Consider the following 16,767-nt stretch of genomic DNA (forward strand, 5'->3'; position numbering starts at 1 on the left):
CCTGAGTGGACAGAGCTAAGTACAGTTGTGCACAGGGCTATATATAAAGTTTGACATTGTAACACGAATGCTTTTTGGTGCTACAGCATATAGATCCCTTTTCAAAAGAAGCATATACAACAAATTCTCCATCAATGTGGAGAATTTCACCATGCAAAGAGCCATTTAAGCATGAAATGTTTCTATACAGAACTCATGGATCTAAATAAAACCAGTCCATTTGCTAAAGAACCTTTAAAGAATCTCTTCTTTAAGTGTGCAGGAAATGAGGTCAAGTTATTTTCATTAAAAAAAAAAAAAACCCTGCAATTTGACCATGATTTTCAAACTGCATGCTACGTAGTTGCAAAGTTAACTTCACAAGTGACCTAACTGTTTGTAATAGCTTGTCTAAGCACACAAAACAAGGACTTTCTGTTTAATAACACAAGAAGTAAATATGACCAGTATGACCAGTTCCCTTCTTATAGTCACGAAATCTGATCATGTGGTCACTGGATACCCTTTGAGACAGATGATATAGGCACTCAAGTCTCACTGTCCACTTATGATTAGATCACTCCAGACAAATGTTATTATCTGTGTGAACAGAGCCTTATTGTTACTCTGGCTGAACAAATGTTTCACTGTGAATGCATGTCTGTGATTGCACTGCATACAACAACAGTGATAGCTATCTACTTTTGACATATTTGATGCGGAATGCTTACAACGTTAAGGAGGCCTTTTGTGTCACAACTGCTGGATTTACTAGGTTAATATAACTTCTTCGTCCACTAAAGAACCCGCATGAACAGATTAAAGCCACCAGAAGCATTACTGACAGAGAAAATGTAGAAACTACCCATTCTTTCTTTCCTAATTCTGAAGACTCTCAGAGCACTTAGAACATCCACATTTATGGCTGCCCATCCAAGAAAGGCAGGACTGTGCCTTGTTGCACCACTTTATAGTAACGTACTACATAATAACAGAGTGACAGCAAGGTATGTGATTGCAGGCATCCAGATCCAAGGAGCTAGAGAAGTCTCTGCAGGGGACAGAAATGGTTCGGTTAGAAGCACAGAATGACCTGTCCAGCATGTGAGACAGGGACTTGTCCTTACCTGTCAGCATCTGTCACCAGAGCCAGCCGGCCATAATCCCACGCCACCTTCCTCAAGATAGAGAACACAAACAGGAGTACCTAAGAAAGAGGAGACACAAGGTGATCACCCTAGAAATGAAATCTACTGAATGCTAAGCTGGTGCGCTGTAGGGCTGATAATGAGACTGAATGGAGAAAAATAAAAGCAACAGCAGCAAAATGGGGAGATAACGTGAGAAATGGCCTATCCTTATCTCTCATATGGCTTAATATTATCACACATGTGCTGCTTCACAGTAATGTAATATTCAAGTAATGGCAACAACGCTGAGTAAGACATGTTATCCTTGGCTGACAATTTACACTGACAACCAACCCCAAGCTGTACTCATCAGTAGGAATATGGGTCAATAGGACAGCACAGCACACAGCTGAGCGTTAGTAGGTTACACTTCTCTCCCCATCACCCTCTGATAAAGTGTCTGTCTCTGAAACATCCACATACTTGTTTCACCCCACCACATTTGTGGATGTCAATGTGGTAAGACAGAATACATCTAGGTCAATCAATTGCTTTTGCACTCAGGGTCATTAATCATCCACCTCTCCTCCTCATCAGGCATGTAAAAAGCCTTTAGGAATTGCAAAGCAAAAATGAAGAAATCTCTCAGTATCAGTATCACCCCAGCCTAGTACTTATACGTCCTGATTCCTTTAGAACATTTTCAAATATTATCAAACGTTTAACTAGTATCACTCAAAAACGGACCATATGCATTTTTAAAAATTGCAAGGATACACATCATCGCAGTCATAAGAAAATCTTGCATCTTAAAAATGGTAACTTCACCTTTAGCATCAGTTATAACTGCACTATGTGAGAACTTTAATTGAAACTGATCACTGAATTAAGAGGAAAAAAAAACAAAAACAAAACAAAAAAAAACCCAATAATTCAAAAGTCAAAAGATTTAGCAGGACCTCTCCGATCCACATCATTCATATAGGTATTAATGTCACACGCACAGCCTCAAACAGAAAGTTTAAATCTTTGCTTAGGTTTCAAATGCATAATATGGGTTAGATTGATGAAGACAAGAAAACATACTTACGTACATGTTATTCTCTATAAACAAACATCCTTTAAACATGCTAGTAAATCATTAGATTCATCCGCTCGAGGAACGGGTTCAACATTGGTACAACCGAAGTTACAAAATGTTTTTCCACATGCTGTGTGCAATTACACATTTCCACCAGAGAGGTCTCCAAAAGTCAAACACTTATAGTGCAACTTTAATGTAAGATGACAGGCTGATAGATTTGCTTTCCAAAAAATTATTTAATTTAGTGAGAAAAATCTAACAAGTAGCTACATGTAAAGAAGTAAAAAGTAAAAAAGTTATTTTCTAACTGTGTTAAAAAAAATATATGGAAAAAAATAAGATTTAAGGAAGGTGACAATTACAACCTTTTGGTTTCACTGACAGTTCCAAACTTTAAAAAAAAAAAAAAAAAAAAATCATAGAATCTAAACAAAAACTACTGAGGTACTGCATTACAATCTAAAACAAATTTATATCTGCCAAATTTGCCCGTTATCAAAATTTTTTTCCCCTTAAAATAAAAAACACAAAATCACACGTTTATAGTGCACTTAGCATTAGATTTTTTAATTTTAGCTTTGCATTTATTGTTTTATTAAGAGCAATAAGGTGGAGAACAAAAGGGGTTTCAGACAGAGACCAAAGCAAAGGCAGAAAATGTAACACCTGAATGGAATACTAAGAGGAGTAAAGTGCTCACCAGGAAGCACATGAAATCGAGGGCGAGGACAGTAGGCACTCCTCCAAAGGGCAGACCCTGGAGGACGGTGCTGCGGATGCGGGCTGAGTAGCAGTAGTCTTTGGAGTCATTTGTGTAGCAGTTGGCCTGGCCCCCACAGTGCGAGGGCCCAAATATCCTCATCGTCACAAGCAGCAGTCCACACGTTCACTGTAGCATCCTGATGAAGAACCTAGAGACAGAAAAAGAGAAGGAGAATGAGTGGTGGGTTCCAATAGATGCCCAGGATGCAATAAATACTCATGCTATGAAGATGAGTTACAAGATTTGGTTCCCTAAAGAATCGTTCAATGGATTTTAATTTTAAAATTGTAAAAAAAATAAAGCCCCCAACCTCACGAATGTGGTTTTTAAACGGGTAACTTCTTTTACACGGGGATATTATGCATATGGCTTGTAAATTTGATGTCAAAGTGTTATGGGTAATCGGTCATTGTGGCAGGGTTTGGTCAGGTTAGGCTGGGTCAGAAAAATTGATAAACACCAACTTCAACTCTGACAGTCTAAATTTAACACAATACAACCTTTAACATAATTTAGTGAATTTATCACATTTGGAACCAGTTACCTAACTCTAAAAATTAGAATAAGTAGCTGGAGAGCAAATCTCAGAGTTGTAGTGAGGTGATGCTCCACAAACCTACATTTACATTTTAAAATACTGATTTCTGGCTAAAATGTACAAGACAACTGCCCAGGTAAGCAGAGTTTACTAAAAGGCTTCAATGGAATATGCCAAAGCCAAGTAAAATACATCAGTAATTGAGTTTAATCAAAGATCGTACGAATCCTCTCTGGTTAAATCAGACAGCAGCTTGTGAAATATGGCAGTAACTGAGTTTAATCTGCAGTGGCTATGAAAGATGGCAGCAAGTTAACGGAGTTAAATCTGCTGGGGGCTGGGGGGGAAAAAAAAAAAAAAAAAAAAAAAAAAAAAAAAAACACTGTAAATACTACGTGAGCTTCAAGTGACTTAAAAACCTTACCATATCCAGATCACTCCTCTACTGATTATTTTGGGTTTTGTGAGGACCTACAGTGTCAATAAGGCCAATTTTATCATTATATCGTCATATCATTATTTCACATCCCTATTTCAATTTCCTCGTTAGCACAAGAAGCTAGCATTAGCTTGGCGTGAAAGCCTAAGCTTTAACTTCATGGGTTCATTTGGGATCACCGAAGCTTCACGGACACAAAATTAAAGAATAAAAAGATTGAAATCTGAGCAGATATACCCGTTTTCGTGTGTGGAGCTGATTGCTTCAGCTACGTTTAATTCATATCATTAGCTTAGCGAGAAGGCTAAATCACTAGTGATTCTGGCTCACTGAAGCTGCAGTGAGCAAGTTTAGAGGATGTGTGTGAAAGCCATGATGTGGTGCTAAAGTGACCAAAAGAAAGAAAATTTCTGATATTTAAAAGTTACAGGGCTTTGTTTCTGCTCTGTCTCGTCTTGCAAAACATAGAGATGTGTTTCCCAACCAGGTCCTAAGGGCACCTCAGATGGTTCACATTTGTCCTTATACCGTGTGTTGCGAGTTGGGAAGGAGCAAAAATGAGGACACCGTGTGAGACTATTGCTTTTTGACCTTAGGGGGTTGGGGGCCCAGCTGTAATGCCCAGCTCAGCCAACCAAATCAGAGTTTGTAAGCTGTAAGCCAATCATATCCAACCTTGATGTCAGTAAAGTTCTTCCAAGTGTTCTCTTCAGCAACAGTAATGCGTGCCATGTGCACAGCACTGAACCATTAACGATAGTTGAAAAGAAAGTTTGTTTTGACAAAATGTTTATTTCTGACTTCTATTATAATACGCTGAATTACAAACTACAGTCTTTTAAGTATGCAGCTGTTTAGTCCTGCACATACTTGTATTACAAAGGAGCGTTACTCTTATTGTGGCTGACTTTAATTTCGATTGACAGAACCACTGTTAGAAAAGTTATTGTCTACTTCTGTGCACTTTGAACATACCTTTTACCATCTAAAGAGAATTAAATAAAATTATATTAGTGGGAAAAATTGCACAGTCTAGGTGTCTGCAGCCTTCCTAGTTAGTTAAATGTGTGCTACTTTATCCTGCCTCAGCTCATTTTCTGGTATAAAATGATGGAAATTTCCCTCAGTAATGCAGATTCAACACGAGGAAGCCCACCTTGGCTAGCTCCTAGGCCATTTTGGTTTCTAGGGCATAGGAGTAATATATAAAAGTATTTAATGATTTATTATTCAACACCTATTTTTCCTATCTATTATGACCTTGACAGGTATGTTTAAGAACCTCCACATCATGTTAAAGAAAAAAAGGCAGCCTGCCTCTTCCTCAAATGTACAAATTTTAGTAGTGATAAGTGCAGGCGAACAGACCGCTGTCATGCAGTCAACAGAGATGACGAACACAGCAGACCAAGATTAGGACTTAAGCCCACGGACTCCATAACCAATCCATTTTACAAGAATATCCAGCTGCTTTAAGGCTGTCACCTAGGCTTTATCCGAAAGTCAAGAGATAAACCAGTATCCTAGCAGCAGCTACAAGTGCTATTTCTGATATCTGCAGAGACGCACCGCTTCTCTCAACACGGCCCAATTAGCGGCACTGAAAATCACATCACACATCTCACATCTGAACTGCAGACTCTCTAAAGGCACAATTACATAAGAGCAACTGATGCAATGGAACAGCTCACGCCCATCTGACTAAGATGCTGCTCCACCTCTGTTTAACTCTACATGGCAGAGATGGAGCACACGACCTGAGCCCGGCCCTCTTCTCATCTGTGCTGTGCTGCCAGCTCAAACGTCCGTCAGACAGACACAGCCCTCTATAGTGAGCCATGGCCAAATGCCCAAGGCTGGACTCCTCACAGCCTGTTCCATGGTTCAGTGCTAAATAGAGGGTCCCTAGAGTTTGAATCAGCCCTGTTCAGAACCAAACTTGATATACACACACACACACACACACACACACACACACACACACACACACACACACACACACACCAAGAATATTCTGCCAGTCCAACCCACAGAATCCAAACCGGATTGACTGTAAACAACTCCCTGTCCAAAAAACAACCACAGCCAAGCAAAGTTCTCTGTACTTTGCAAAGTACTGCCTCAACTGGTTTCTGATAAATCACCACTGCACTGTGATGATAACATAGAAACAATAGTTGTGGGCATATGACTGTCTGCACTGACTATTCAGATTTTCAGGTTTTTATTTGTTTTTGGTGTAAAACCATTGTAATGCACTCCTGTGTGCACGTGTGTACATGACTTGCAATTTTAAGCTTTGAGTAGAAGTGGGTGACAAAAAATGACAATACTTGAAGACATTTTTACAATGCAGAATGATACTAATATAATGATGTCAGAAAATATGGGGTTTAAAATGACGGACAAAAATAACCAGCAGTACCACATGTAAAAAATATTATCAAAAACTAAGAACACAATGTTTCAATCTTTCTGAAACTACTAGCAAATCTATACCCGCACATATAGATTGACATCTTGTACATCTTCTATCCATATCTTGTATAATCTGAAATATATCCACCAATCAGGCATAACATTATGACCATTATGATCCTTGTTTCTATGCTCACTGTCCATTTTATCAGCTCCACATACTATATACTTTGTAGTTCTACAATTACAGACTGTAGTCCATCTGTTTCTCTGCATACTTTGTTAGCCCCCTTTTACCCTGTTCTTCAGTGGTCAGGACCCCCATGGACCCTCACAGGTTCTATTTGGGTAGAGGATCATTCTTAGCACTGCAGTAACAATAATGTGGTGGTGGTGTGTTAGTGTGTGTTGTGCTGGTATGAGTGGATCAGACACAGCAGTGCTGCAGGAGGTGGTAATAATGTTATGCCTGATCAGTGTACATATCAATATTCTATACACTGTGTACCCTGCATCTCATTCATCTACTTCACAAATAGTACTCACATATTGCATATATGGAAATGTGTACAACTGTACATATAACTTATTACTGTACAAATGAAACATGCAGTTGGTCAGTGTTCTTAAAGTACTGACGATATAAATTATATACACAGAAATATTGTGATTTAATTTATCATGATAAATTAGTCCTATTTCCCACACCGCTAGATATTTTAACCTGTAAGGCTCCCACACTCCATGCATCTGTTAAACTGACTTGAGGTCAGTGGTGTAGTGCCTTTCGTTTTTAAATGCATTATTTCTGGCACACATTCAGTCAGGCTCCGCTTTTCATCGGTGTCTGAAAAAGTCTGTTCCCAGGTCAGTGGCCTAGCTCTTTAGTATACGCATTGGCACAGGATTAGCATTGGAGCTTCAGAGACAGGACCACACGACACTCCCTGTGCCAGATTTAGCTGTACAGCGAACTGAGAGCATGTCAGGGCAGCTGTTACTGTGCCAACATCAGCACTGGGGAAATATGAGCCACACACACAGGCATGGCAGCACTGGCTTTGTTTAAACAGTGGCAGCAACAGCAACAACAATAACAACTCTTACTCACACATATGTTGGTGTCACTCTAGTACTAAGGACTTCCACTAACCTCTGTGTTACTGTAACAAAGTACTACTACACCAATACCTAAGTCTAAGCAAAAAAAGGCAATATTTTTGGTTCTTGTAGTTTTTCCTAAAAAAGATCCTCTTGTACACATACACACACACACACATTTTTATTACTGTACAGGTGAGGACCTCAACTGACTTCTGCATTACTGTAGTGAAATAACACTACATCTACACTTAAACCTATTCCTAACCTTAACCTAAGCCGACTTATTGGTTAATCAGTGGTCTAGTACTGTCAGATAACTGCTTAAAGCAAAACAGTAAAATTTATCAGCATTAGACAGATGTTGATATTTGACTGATATGTTAAACAGACATTCCTAGAAGAGAAGAATATTTAGGTGTTAAAATGTGTTACACTCAGCATTTTGTTAATTTTACTTTGTAATCCTAAAGAAATAAATGTTACATTTCTGTGTATTGCAAATTTTCTACATTACATTTTCTACATTATCTGAATGTTTATGCAATCAGTACGGTCAGACATAAAAATCTTCGGATATCAGCATTGGCCTACGATTTCCCCATCAGTTCATTCCGACTGACTAATTAAAAAACAAACAAACAAACAAAAAAAAACTTATACCTCCAAAATTTTAACTTTTTAGGAGAAGGAGAAAACCTCTTTTACTGTTAATAAGTCAATGGAGTCATTCTGGGATAATTCTTTTGGTCCATTCATCATGAAATTGACACACAATGTGAAGGCCAAGAGACACTTTCAAAGTATGTCAAAAACTGAAAAACGACAAAAATGGAGATGCAAGGTTTCCTTCCGACAGCAGTGATGTACTAATATACACTAATACGAAAAAACAGCTATATAATGCCACTATACAATAAAAAGGAGAATAAAAAGAAGAGCCAAGCTACTCGTCAAAGGTCAGTGTATAAATACTTATTTAAGATGCTAGATCTACTGGATAACTAATTGTTAACCAGATCAGATATAGATCAGACAACTGACTGATTTCTAATACCTGGATTGAACACTTAAACACATCTATAACACTGTTTACTGAACACCTACTTATGCTTTACACACTGGACTTACCTCCAGGAACCCCACATATATTTGCGCAGACCATCTTCACACCTGTACACTTCTGTGTTTATTTTCTGTTCTTTGTTTTTATACAGTGTACATACTGTCTGTTATGCCACTGGTACATGTGCACTCTTGTCCTAGCTATATGGTATATGTCAAAGAAGTAGCCCAAACATGTGAAATTATACTGTAATACCGTATGTATCATGACAAAAAAATAATGAGTTAAACTGAATATCAGACAGATGTGAACAATCCATATTAAGTACTGCTCCTCTGTCGTGAAGATGAAAACATGTTTCAATTGCTTTTAATAACACTTCTCTGGTACTCAGTATAAGTACTGGCCAATACCTTGACCCCGTATAAAGATCCAGCTTTATGTTAAGAGCAAGTTAGAGAAGCAGAGAGAAAGTCAGCGTATAAAAAGAGAAATGAGGCTAAAAGGATTAGAAGGTCAGAATGGGGAAAACCCATAAAAACGAATGAAACAGAAAACGAAAGACAGGAGCAGAGAGAAACTGACAATGACGCTGACTGCAGGGAAGACCAAGTAAGAGAGAGATAGAGAGAGTGTGTGAGTGAGTGAGTGAGTGAGAGAGAGAGAGAGACAGAGATAGATACGGGTGGGTGGTGGTGGAAGGAGGGGGGGGGGGGGGGACAGGGGGGCGGTTAGCTGCAGCAGCACTGCAGCAGATGGCTCTGCTAGACTGGCCTCCGAACTCCCACAGTTCCAATGACAGAGTGGCCAGCTTTTCCCTTTCCTCTCCCTCAGAGGGGGCAGAGGAACAGAGCAACAAACAGAAGGAAAAAGACGCAGCTGCAAGCCCACTCAACTCAACTGCCCATCCCCAAAATAACCCCAGCTAGGGGTGTAACGACACACAGGTTTCCAGGTTCAGAGCTTCAGTTCTCAGATCAAGATCAAGATAAAAAGGGATTTTTTAATTTTATTCAAGGTAAATTCTATTTAATATTTTATTTTCAAAGCATAGTATCATGTTCATGAGCAAAATATTGATTTTAGAATAAAAAAAAGCCTAAAAGGTTTGATCACTGACATGTTTTTCCTTTGACACAAAAAAGAGATGGTAGGTTTTTGTTGTTTTTTTTTTGGGGCGGGGCAGGGGGGGGCGTTGAATGGGGGGCAGGGGTCCTACTTTCAGTGCACTACTGCACTGAAATCACAACACTCACAGACACAGATAAAAAAAAATAAAAATCTGTATAAATTAATGGTTGAGATGTAAACAAAGTCATTCAGAGCAGTTAAATTTATCAGCTCACATTTATTTGAAGTGGGTCACAATTTCTACACAAATATGGACATTTATTTACTATCTGAAAATGACCAGTGAACCAACACGTCTTCCGAGGTTCATAAATGTTGATAATGAGAAAATACTGTATAAAAAAAAAAAAAAAAAAAAAAAAAAGGTCAGTCTTACTGTAATTAATGTAATACAGTGTCTAATTAGTCATTAGGCAGCACATTCATAACCATTTAACGTAGAAACTTTCTGTGCAGGAGTGTTTGGAGGCTTTTGGACGTTTTGCTCCCATCATTATCACTGCGAATAGTGAGTTTTGTTTTTTTTAAACCAATGATTTCACATCAAATAACTCCTCAAATCTCCACAACACAAGGGTACAGGAAATTTTAAAAATATGGTGGCATTCCCCTGTAAATGCCACTGCAACATGTGAGAGATCCAGAAACTCTGCTTCAGTCGCTCGCGCAAGTGTTGCCATGGCAAAGCCCCGTCGTCTGAGGGGTAAAAAATAAAATAAATAAATAAATAAATAAATAACAGAACTCTACAGGACTGTCTAACCTTGAACACTTTCCCTCTGGTTATCAGAGTGACGGAAAGATGCCACTGAATCATCACTGCATTATTCAGCATGAATCATACATCTACAGTGAGGCAAAGCTTTTAGACAGCTGGTTCTCCGTCCTAATGCAGGGAAACCCCTGCTCAGAACAACTCGGTGTTCCCCTGTTTTACCTTACCTTACTTGTCATCAAGCCCAAAGCTGGACTGAATATTAAAGAAAAAAACAACAACAACAACAACAACAACAACAACAACAACAAAAAAAATCTAACAAATCTAACGTTAAATAATCACAATTGCTTGTAGTGCAACACTATGTAAAGCGACGTAAAGCAGGTCACATGATAACTAGGGATGTGACAACATGGATTTATGCTCTGATGTTGACATGATGCATAAACATTTTGCCGCTGTCAGAAGAAAATCTTATATCTCCAAAATGATAACCTGACAGGAAAAGGAGAAAACCTACTTTATTCAATTAAGTCAATGGAACCAGACTTTTTTCCAAGCAATTTTAGATCATTTCCTTTAGTCCATTCACATTGAAATTTACATACAATGTAAAGGGTAACAGGCGTTTTCAAATTATGTTTATATTAAAAAAAAAAAAAAAAAAAAATACAAGAGAGAGATACAGTGGCTGAAACAACCACAAAGGACAAAGCAGGCTAATATTTCATTTAATTAATGACCTGCTGCCATAGAGACCACTGTTCTTGCTCTGATCACTCAATCATAGCTAGATGCTTGTATTTATTAATTGCATCTAATGATTACATTGTCCTCTGTAGCTACCTAGCTACTTTTATTTTGAAATACACATTTTAGCCCAAGCAACGTTAGCAAGAAAGCTAGCAAACTAGCAAAGAATGTAGGCTTTCTGACTTTACTAAGCTTGTCTAATCTTGTGTTGAAGGATACTGTCCACGCTGGCTTAGAAAAACATATCCTTATGCTAGTGTCAATAGGCCAGAGTCTAGGGATACCATCAAATAAGGGCACTGCTGAAAACATTAGTCAGGGTTTTTGTCGTCTTGAATACTTTGCATAATGTACCTCGATACCTAGTTCATCAAAGACAAACTGTTAAGAGTTTTTTGTAAATATAAATGAGTGTCAGTCCTCCAAGCCTCCAGAAGTTGTCTTTTCCTTGCAAAGAGGAGGCTGTTTGTTTTGCAGTTGAATGAACGATTTCTTGAGCCACAGCATTCAATTCAGCAGTCAAGTTTTTCTGCTTCTCTACAGCGAGTTTTAAACCCTGCTAGGGTGACACACCTCAGATCTTCCACTGCTGAGACCTGCACCCCCGCATTAACTCATTAGAGACAGTTTAGACCAAACCTGGACTAGTCACATTCTCTCAGACAAGGAAGTCTCAAACATGATGCTTCCAGTAATACTATAATATTATAATATTATAATCTCAGTCCTGTTTATTTACACTAGCATAACTGATCAGACAAGCATAAACTGGGCCTGCAAAATATGGAACAGACACTTTGTGACTATAAGGCTACATACTGAGATTGTGACATAAAATCAACAATACATTAAAAACACATTTATTAACCCATGACATGACAGTTAATATCCACATTCTTCTTTTTGGATTTCCACCCCCCGACACCACCCCACCCTCTAGTTAAGTCCCTCCTATCAAACGATGCTACCAAGCTGGGAGGGTGAACGTGAGTACGTGCTTCCTCTAAAACATTTGAATAACCAAACATTGAAAAGTTCTTTAGGGAACCAAGAGTGGTTTTCAATAACATCACTCCACATAACCCTTCTGCTGCCTGTGTTTTAAGACACAAAATGTATTCAGTTAATTGAAAAACCTACAAACAAACAAATTCACACACGTGCATGGAAATGTGCAGCAATCATGCCTAATGTTGATTCTGGGAAATACTTTGTGTGACTGTTTTTAAATTTAAAAATTTGAAATATGCAAATTTTTTTCATATTGCAACCATGATATACTCTCCCACAAAGACAAAGCTTAGGGTAATTTTCTCTGTTCCAGAGACGTTCACTACTGCACATGCCTGTAAAATGTAAAAACTTCTTTAAAATGTAAACAGACTAAAAAAACTGCTTTAAACAGGTCTGGTCTTCCTTTCAGAGGAATCTGAATGTTGCAACAGAGGATTATATTTAAGACCTAAATGAGGAGCTCTTCTGTATTAGACACCTGCATGGTCTTAAACAAAACAGTAATCTCTGTAATAGTCCATCCATCCATTTTCTAAGCCGCTTCTCCGTCAGGGTCGCGGGGGGGTGCCTATCCCAGCAGTCTTCAGGCGGAAGGCAGGATACATCGCAGGATACATCGCCAGTCCATCACAGGGCAGACAGACAGACACAGACAGTCACTCACACACTCACACCCAGGGGCAATTTAGCATGTCCAATTGGCCTGACTGCATGTCTTTGGACTGTGAGAGGAAACCGGAGGAAACCCACGCAGACACGGGGAGAACATGCAAACTCCACACAGAGAGGACCCCGGTCACCCGGCCGGGGAATCGAACCCAGGGCCTCCTTGCTGCGAGGCGACAGCGCTACCCACCACGCCACCGTGCCGCCCTCTAATAGTAATAGTATTATTAATAAAACAGTAATGTTGGGCCCCTACGAATCTAGTGATTTCAAATGATGTAGAAAGAAAGACAAAAATTCAGTAAGTAAGCAATTAAGTAAGTATGCATGTGTCAATCTTTGAGGTAGGGCTGGGCAACATGATGACATCATTATTGTTATCAATTTATCACAATATGCTTTTCTGAGCATATCAAGAACACTGTCAGAACTTACAGAACACTGACCAGCTGCATGTTTCATTACAAAGAACCGTTTAACTGGGTTTATTGCTGTTCAGAATGACAATACCTGTAATAATCTTAGTAACAATATTGATCCAGTTATGAAAATATCATCAAGTTCAGTCATACTGCATGTCAGCCATTTCTCCCCATAGTTACTTTGATGCACTAATAATAAACACAAAATTTATTATTGTTCGTGTGCAGTGGAGCTCTAAAGTCGGGCGACTATCAAGGCTAGCCTATACAAAGCCACTCCAGTGCAGTCCCACAGGGGTACAGCGGGGGGTTTCTAACCTATATTGTTCCAACTCATTGCCCCACTTTTACTTATCAAAAGTGAAGGAGGGCCTCTTTCCTGCTCAAGCTAGATATCAAACAGGGAGCTCACAGAGAGCAAGAGAGTGAGACGAAGGACAGAGTATGAGGAAAGAATAAACAAACATCGACTGAATTGGAACTACAATTTTTCTTTCTTTTTTTTTTCTTTTTACAGCCTTTCCCAAAAATGTGATTAAATTCAGTGGTAGAAGAGTCATAAATGAGCAAACAACTTAAGAAATATTTAAGAGCAAGCATAAGAAACACAACTAAATATTTAATTGACTCAATATTGCACAATTACACTTGCTGTACTTACTGTGATACACAGACATACACAGATACATACATACACACACACAGTCATGTTTTCATCATCATTATGGATATAGGAAAAGAAAGTGGTATTGTGACACCTCTATTCAGTATCCTTATCATTATCCTTTCTTTGGGAGTTCATATCAACCATTCAGCCTGATCTAAATCACAGAGATCCATGTACTTAACTAACCTCCAGACACTGACACGGTTTTCCAGTTATTCTTCTATTACACAGTAAGAACAGAGCATTTGTTAAGTAAATATACAGTAAAATTCACAAGCTGCATTGCAAGTGGCTGCTGTCGAAACAAAACCTTGTCTCTCCATCTTTGTTGTTTTTCAGTTTTTGACATAATTTGAAAGTACTGATGATCCTATTCATTGCGTAAATTCTCCAATGAATGGGCCAACAGAAATGACCTAAAATGTCTTGGAAAATTCTGGTCCCATTGACTTACATTAAAAGTAGAGTATATTTTTACCTTCTCCTGTAAAGTTACCATTTTGGAGATATGAGGTTTTGATCCGACAACAGCTAAGTGTAGTTGGCAACTTTTGCGTGAAATACGTCATGCTATGACTGCAGAAGAAAGCTTATATGTCTGAATGCGAGAGTTATTGGGTAAAAACACTGCTTTCTCCCCTGCTGCAAAGTATGACCAGACAACTACTGCAGAAACAATTCACAGGGACTGTTACAGTACACTGTCCAGAGCGCTGCTTATAGAAAAACCCCAAATAACCTTGAACTGTAAATTCTATTCACGAGTGCTATCGGCTGTGAAAAATGTAGCATTGTGGAGTGTGTCTGTGGATGTGCGTCCATGTGCCTGTGATTCCCCACTCACGCGGAATATAGCAGGATGGACAATAATTCAATTTAGGCCCATGAGACCATTTCTTTCACAGAAGTTACAGAGCTGACCACCATCATGTGGTTTGTTGTCATGATATTGCAATGTTATTTCCTTGACAGTGGAACAGCACAAAAAGGAAAGTGAAAAAATCTGTCAACGTACTTGGATTGGACCTCTATAGAATATACTAAGTAGGGCTGAAAGGATTTATGAAAAATATGTAATTGTGTTTTTTCTGACCAATACTGTGTCTGTTTTAGATCCAAAAGTTACAGCAGAGGTCTCTGTAGTTACTGGACAGTGACACAATTCCCCAAGTTCCAAAATTATTTATTAGATCTTCACCAATGCTTTGGAGCCATGGTTTTATTGGTATAGTCCAGTGTCAGCAACCCAAATGTTAAGAAGAACCATTTTGTCCTTTCAACAAAAATCAAACCACCTTGGGAGCCACAACATATGTCCTTTTTACCATCTTGGCTGTCACTGGCTACAATGAAAATCACTTGGCTACAGCCACCTTTCTCGCACTTCCAGCAGGAAACTTTTCCACAAAAATGGAATAGCTTCTTGTAAAATGTCTCTCAACGTTTTATTTTTTAGCTTAAGCTTTTTAGCTTAAGCTTTCCCCCCTTTCCAGCTTTGTGTTTGAATTTTCCCGATCCACCTTAAATGCTGACTGAGGTGCTATAATGTAACTGCTGCACCATTTAAGGTGGAACCAGAAAAATTCCAAAGAGAAGCTGCCTTCAGCTTCGTGACTTGGTAGTGTTTGAAAGTTTATTGTTGCAGATTAAACGCATCAGGAAACCAACTGGAGTGCTTGTAGATGCAAATAAGTCTATTCATCTCCAATTTATTGATGCTCATCTTAAATCTCTCTTTTTACCTGTTTGTTAGCTTCTAGCAAAGCGAGACCATTGTCTGCATTGCTACGGTGACCAGCAGTCTGTACGGCAAACTTCAAGGCCAAAGGCTGGTGAATTAGCAGTTGTAGGCTACATTAACTCCAGCATTTAAGACCAATTATTGTTAAAACTGATCTCTGATCAGCAGAGCTTTATTTTACTGCAAAGGAGGATTATTTTTTTACCTGAAAATCTCATTTGCTGTGGACCAGCAACAGAAAAGTAAAAGGGCAGCATGTTGCCGACCCCAGTATAGGCAATAGCACTGCTAATAACTTTAGGCTGCAGCATTGCCAGGATGTGAAGTCTTGATATCCTTGTAATAAAACAAAACCTCAGACAGCCATGTGGGAAGCCAAAATGAGTCACCCCTGTTTAGCTATATCACAGTAAAACAGGCTGAACTGGTGAAGCTGAACACAAAATTCCATCACAATATAAATAACTGAAACATCCTAGATGTATCCAAACCTAACCTGCATAAAAAAATAATATTAATGAAATGAAAAATGTTACTTACTTAAGTGTTACTTACTGTTATCTAATGTTATCTATGTTGCAACGTTGGCCAATGAATAGCACTGAAAATGTGCTACTGTGTTAATGTGCCCATAGGGAAAAAAGGCAAGTAAAAATGGTCCATTGGACAATTTGAAATAGGAATGCTGTGATAAATCATTATCAAGAAAACTGACCAGCTGAATGTTCCATTACAAACAGAGCATAGTTAGTTATTTAATTGGATTCAGTGCAATACAATATGCAATACACTGAATAATCACTGTATTCAGTTTTTGAAGGCAACACTCCTAACAATCATTTATTTGCATATAAAACATGCACAATCATTTATGTGCATATAAATACTTAAAGCTTTAATTTAAAAAACAGGCACAAATTCCAAAGAACACTGCTGCACATCATGTACAGTGAAAGATGCATAATTAGTCATTAGTCAAATAAGCACCACAGTTTATCAGAATCACTGCTAGCTTACGCTCATAGCCAGTACACAGTTCACTGCACACTGCGCAGAAACAAATCTGCCTGCATTTCCCACAGGTCTTTGTGCACCCCCACAGAATGAGAAAATACTGTGGGTTGGAAAGCATAAGCC

The 16,767-nt window shown here is 38.6% G+C and overlaps 1 protein-coding gene across 2 annotated transcripts in view; it reads right to left on the reverse strand.

The window, feature by feature from the left end:
• The window catches only part of LOC108442067 (CSC1-like protein 2), a 63,399-nt gene that overhangs the window by 38,991 nt on the left and 7,641 nt on the right, over positions 1-16,767 (reverse strand). For both annotated transcript variants that reach the window (XM_017721919.2, XM_017721918.2), the window contains exons 2-3: positions 2,894-3,104; positions 1,107-1,186 (exon numbers count right to left, since the gene is read on the reverse strand). In XM_017721919.2, coding sequence (XP_017577408.1) covers positions 1,107-1,186; positions 2,894-3,055 — 242 coding nt within the window. In that variant the 5' untranslated portion in view covers positions 3,056-3,104. The remainder of the gene's footprint in view (positions 1-1,106; positions 1,187-2,893; positions 3,105-16,767) is intronic.

This window comes from Pygocentrus nattereri, chromosome 15, assembly GCF_015220715.1.
Source record: "Pygocentrus nattereri isolate fPygNat1 chromosome 15, fPygNat1.pri, whole genome shotgun sequence".
Lineage (NCBI taxonomy): Eukaryota > Metazoa > Chordata > Actinopteri > Characiformes > Serrasalmidae > Pygocentrus > Pygocentrus nattereri.